The 3372-nt window shown below is 60.3% G+C and overlaps 1 protein-coding gene across 1 annotated transcript; it reads right to left on the bottom strand.

Moving 5' to 3' along the window:
* Positions 1 to 220: 220 nt before the first annotated feature.
* Positions 221 to 3372, bottom strand: LOC119877714 (protein arginine N-methyltransferase 2-like). The gene is made up of 4 exons (XM_038579262.1): positions 3181 to 3372; positions 2231 to 2367; positions 560 to 893; positions 221 to 253 (listed from the first exon to the last, which is right to left on the bottom strand). Exons 1-4 carry the CDS (start codon positions 3370 to 3372, stop codon positions 221 to 223), a joined length of 696 nt encoding a protein of 231 aa, XP_038435190.1.

The following is a 3372-nucleotide window of genomic DNA, read 5'->3' as shown; positions in this document are numbered from 1 at the left end:
ATGCGCGTGTGCCCTACGAGTTGAGATCTAGACCTAGCTTAGGGACACGGTGCCACCGACTCGGCCACGAGCCAGACTGTGGACACCTGGGGACACAGCCTACTTCTAGAGCACAGACACGGGCAGTGACAGGGGTGAGGGGTCCCCGCCAAGCCCCACGCGGCGCCTGTGGAGGCCCCGGGCTCGTTCCTGCAGCACCTGCTTCCCACAACTTCAACCCTCATCTCCAGATGGGAAAGACCTTCTCTCCAACCTGAAAACAGACAAAGCAAATCAATCATAATAAACTGCTTGAGTGTGACTCACACGCAGCACCTCCTGATGACGACTCAGGATCGCACCCAAGAGCGACTTCCAGGCGGAGAAGTTTTCTTAATGACAAACATTAAGACTTTGACATAAAATTAGCACAAAGCAGGTAGGAGACCAGAGGAAAACCGTTGCATCCCCTCTGCCGTCCTGCACCACGTGTGGGAACGGCGGCCAGGCCCGCTCTCCACCGGGGCCTCCTGCACACGGGAAGGGTGGCCCTGGGCTGGGCCCCTGCCCTCAGACTCACCTTCCTGCCCCCGTTTCCTGTTCTACCAATAACAACATCCACTTCCCGTGAGGAGGGTGAGAAAGCAGCGCAGGCGCGCGAGGCCGAGGCCGTGGCACCACGACCACCAGGCCCGTCTCCCAGCACCAGCGCCCAGCACCTGCCCTGCGGCACGAGCCTTACTTTCTGCGATGTGGGGTCTTGTGTGGAAGTGACGGACCAGCTGAGTGCCACGGACATGTGCCTCCTCCACACGGGGTTTCTCTGCAACATAACCGAGCCTGTGATCACATCTCCCGAGAGCACGGACACGGGCTCGTCCATCATAAACAGCACCTGCTTCCAGTGGGTGGTTCTGCAAGACACGGGGCACGCGTCACCTCTGTGGGGCAGACCCCCAGGCTCCCCCGCGGGGCAGATGCACCAGGCCCACATGAGGCCTCTGTGGGCGCCAGGGACTGGGCCGCAGCCCAGCGAGCATGCGGCTCTAGGTGCTGCCCAGGCCCCTGCACCCTGGCACGGGGCGTCTACCGCGTCCCTGCCTGGTCCCTAGGCTGCCAACGCTGAGTTCTAGTTTCTGCAGCGCAGGAAGGCCACTGCCCCTGGGAGTCGGGCTGGAGGGGGTGTGGCAAGTGCGACATCTGGGACAAATGGTCACGCTCCGCGCTCTCCGGGTTCTGCAGGCCCTGAGGACACGGCTCCACAGCCTCGGGGTCACGCTCAGCCCTCCTGTCCCTCCGGCCCCAGGCACCGTGAGGGCCCCTGTCCCCACGTCCCAGAGCGCTGCCCGGGCTCGGCACCTGCCTGCCCCACCCCACCGTGTGCGGGCGCACGACCCCGGGGCCTGAGTTCCCACCCTCGGCGGGCGACAGCTCGCATCTGTGCGCCAGGACCGGGAAGGGCGGCCGGAGGCCTGGCCTCGCCACCTCCACGGATGCTCCGGCCAACAGCCTGGCTCCTGTGGTGCGGACGGACGCGAGGCCCCGAGGACCCCTGCTGCAGCCAGTGCTGACCTGAGCAGCGCGGCTGCCCGCCCCGGCCCGGGCACTACCGCGCAGGCCCACGGAGGCCCCATGAAGGCAGCGCTGCGCCGGGCTGCTGGGTCCAGCTCCGAGGCCGACCGCAGCGCCCGGCACGCCCGAGCAGCGAGCAGCGCCAAGATGCTACTGCACAGAAGTGTCCCAGGGGCGGCTGGGGGCTCAGTCCGGGGAGTGTCTGCCTTCGGCTCACGGATGACCCTGGGGCCTGGGATCGAGTCCCGCATCGGGCTCCCTGCTCAGCGGGGCGTCTGCCTCTCCCTCCCCTGCCCCCGCCCTCTGCTCATGTGCTCTCTCGCCCACTCTCTCCCTCAAATAAAATCTTAAAAAAAAATTTGTCTCAAGAAACACTGACCTTCCTCAAGAAAGTCTTGGGGAGTTAAAAGCCCCTACAATTCCACGGGTTGTGCTTGTATTAGACCATGGGAAGCTGAAGCAGCGTCCAGGGCAACTGAGGCAGGCAAAGTGCGCTCCGCCCGTTCATGCAGGGGTCAGAGGACAAGCAGGGCAGCCCAGGGCAGGGGCGGGTGGGGCACGGTCCCGGTCCCCTGCCCACCGCCCGCACACGCTGCTGCCTCCCCGACGGCAGCGCGGCAGGGGACCTGCACCTGCTCCTCCCGGGGCAGCGGAGCCCCTGCGGGTGCTGCACACTCACGGGTGAAACGGGCCTGTGCTCGGCACCAGCTGCGGCTCGTCCTCCTCCAGGCTCTGGAACCGGACACTGAACCAGGCCGTGAATCCATGCAGCGTGCCGGCCTTCCTGATCTCAAAGTGCAGCTCGCCTTTCACGGTCTGTTCAGGCAAACGATAAGGAAGGGACGCGGCTCCCGTGAGCGCGTGACAGCAGGCGGCGAGGGCTCCGGGGCAGGAACTAGCAGCTGTCCCCGCCAGCCCCGCTCAGATGCCGCTGCACTGCCCGGCCCCACGTCTAGTCCAGTAACTGTGGATGCAACTTGCTAGTGTCGCCAAACACAGCAAACCTGCTCCTCGGGAAAGAACTACTAAAGCTGGCAGCACAAATTCACATGCTGCAGATAATCAGAAAAGGTTTCAAGCAACGTGGGCCTCATTTGCCTCATTTTCTGGCCCCATATTTGAGTGGAATCCTTTCTTCTCAATTCTTGGCATAAAGAACCGGGCCTCTCTATACTGCGAAACTAAGTGCAGAGCCAACAGCTCAGCTCCCGGCTGAGCTCCAGGGGGTTCCAGGGACCCGCTCCCAAGCTCTGCACCTCCGAGCACACCCTTAAAATGAGACCCTCCTGAATGCACACGCGCCACCTCGTGGCAACAGGGGGAATGTAAGAGTAAGAATTAAGAATTTTGTCATCCAGGGCAGCACAACTTAGAAAAAAAATTTTTACCTTGAAATCCTTGAAGAAACTAGATATAATTTATTAGAATCTCAAGATGCTGAAAATATTAAACATAAATATAAAAATGACTGATGATATTAAAGAGGTCCGTGAAAAAATATTGTAAAAATGCAAAATCAGAGAATAAAAAAGACAAGACTCAGGGAAAATCAAAGGCAAGGTTCCTCAATCTGTGTATTCACACAGAGTCTAGTACGTGCGCCGCCCACTTAGCCTCCGGGGCTCTCACCTCCAGGTCAGCGATCTGCACGGTTCTCATGTCCAGCTGCAGGATGGTGCACGGTTCAGACAGACAGTCTTCTGGCTGCAAAATGTGGTTGTACTTGGGCTTCGAAAAAAACTCCTTAATCGCAAAAGATCTAGGGAAAAAGTCAAAGGAGTTGCTCAGAGGCGTGAACCAACAGCTCAGGTTCTGACACAT

The sequence above is a fragment of the Canis lupus genome, chromosome 29 (genome assembly GCF_011100685.1).
Source record: "Canis lupus familiaris isolate Mischka breed German Shepherd chromosome 29, alternate assembly UU_Cfam_GSD_1.0, whole genome shotgun sequence".
In the NCBI taxonomy this organism is placed as follows: domain Eukaryota; kingdom Metazoa; phylum Chordata; class Mammalia; order Carnivora; family Canidae; genus Canis; species Canis lupus.
The sequence above is the reverse complement of the archived record's forward strand: the minus strand, read 5'-3'. Positions and strand labels throughout refer to the sequence as shown.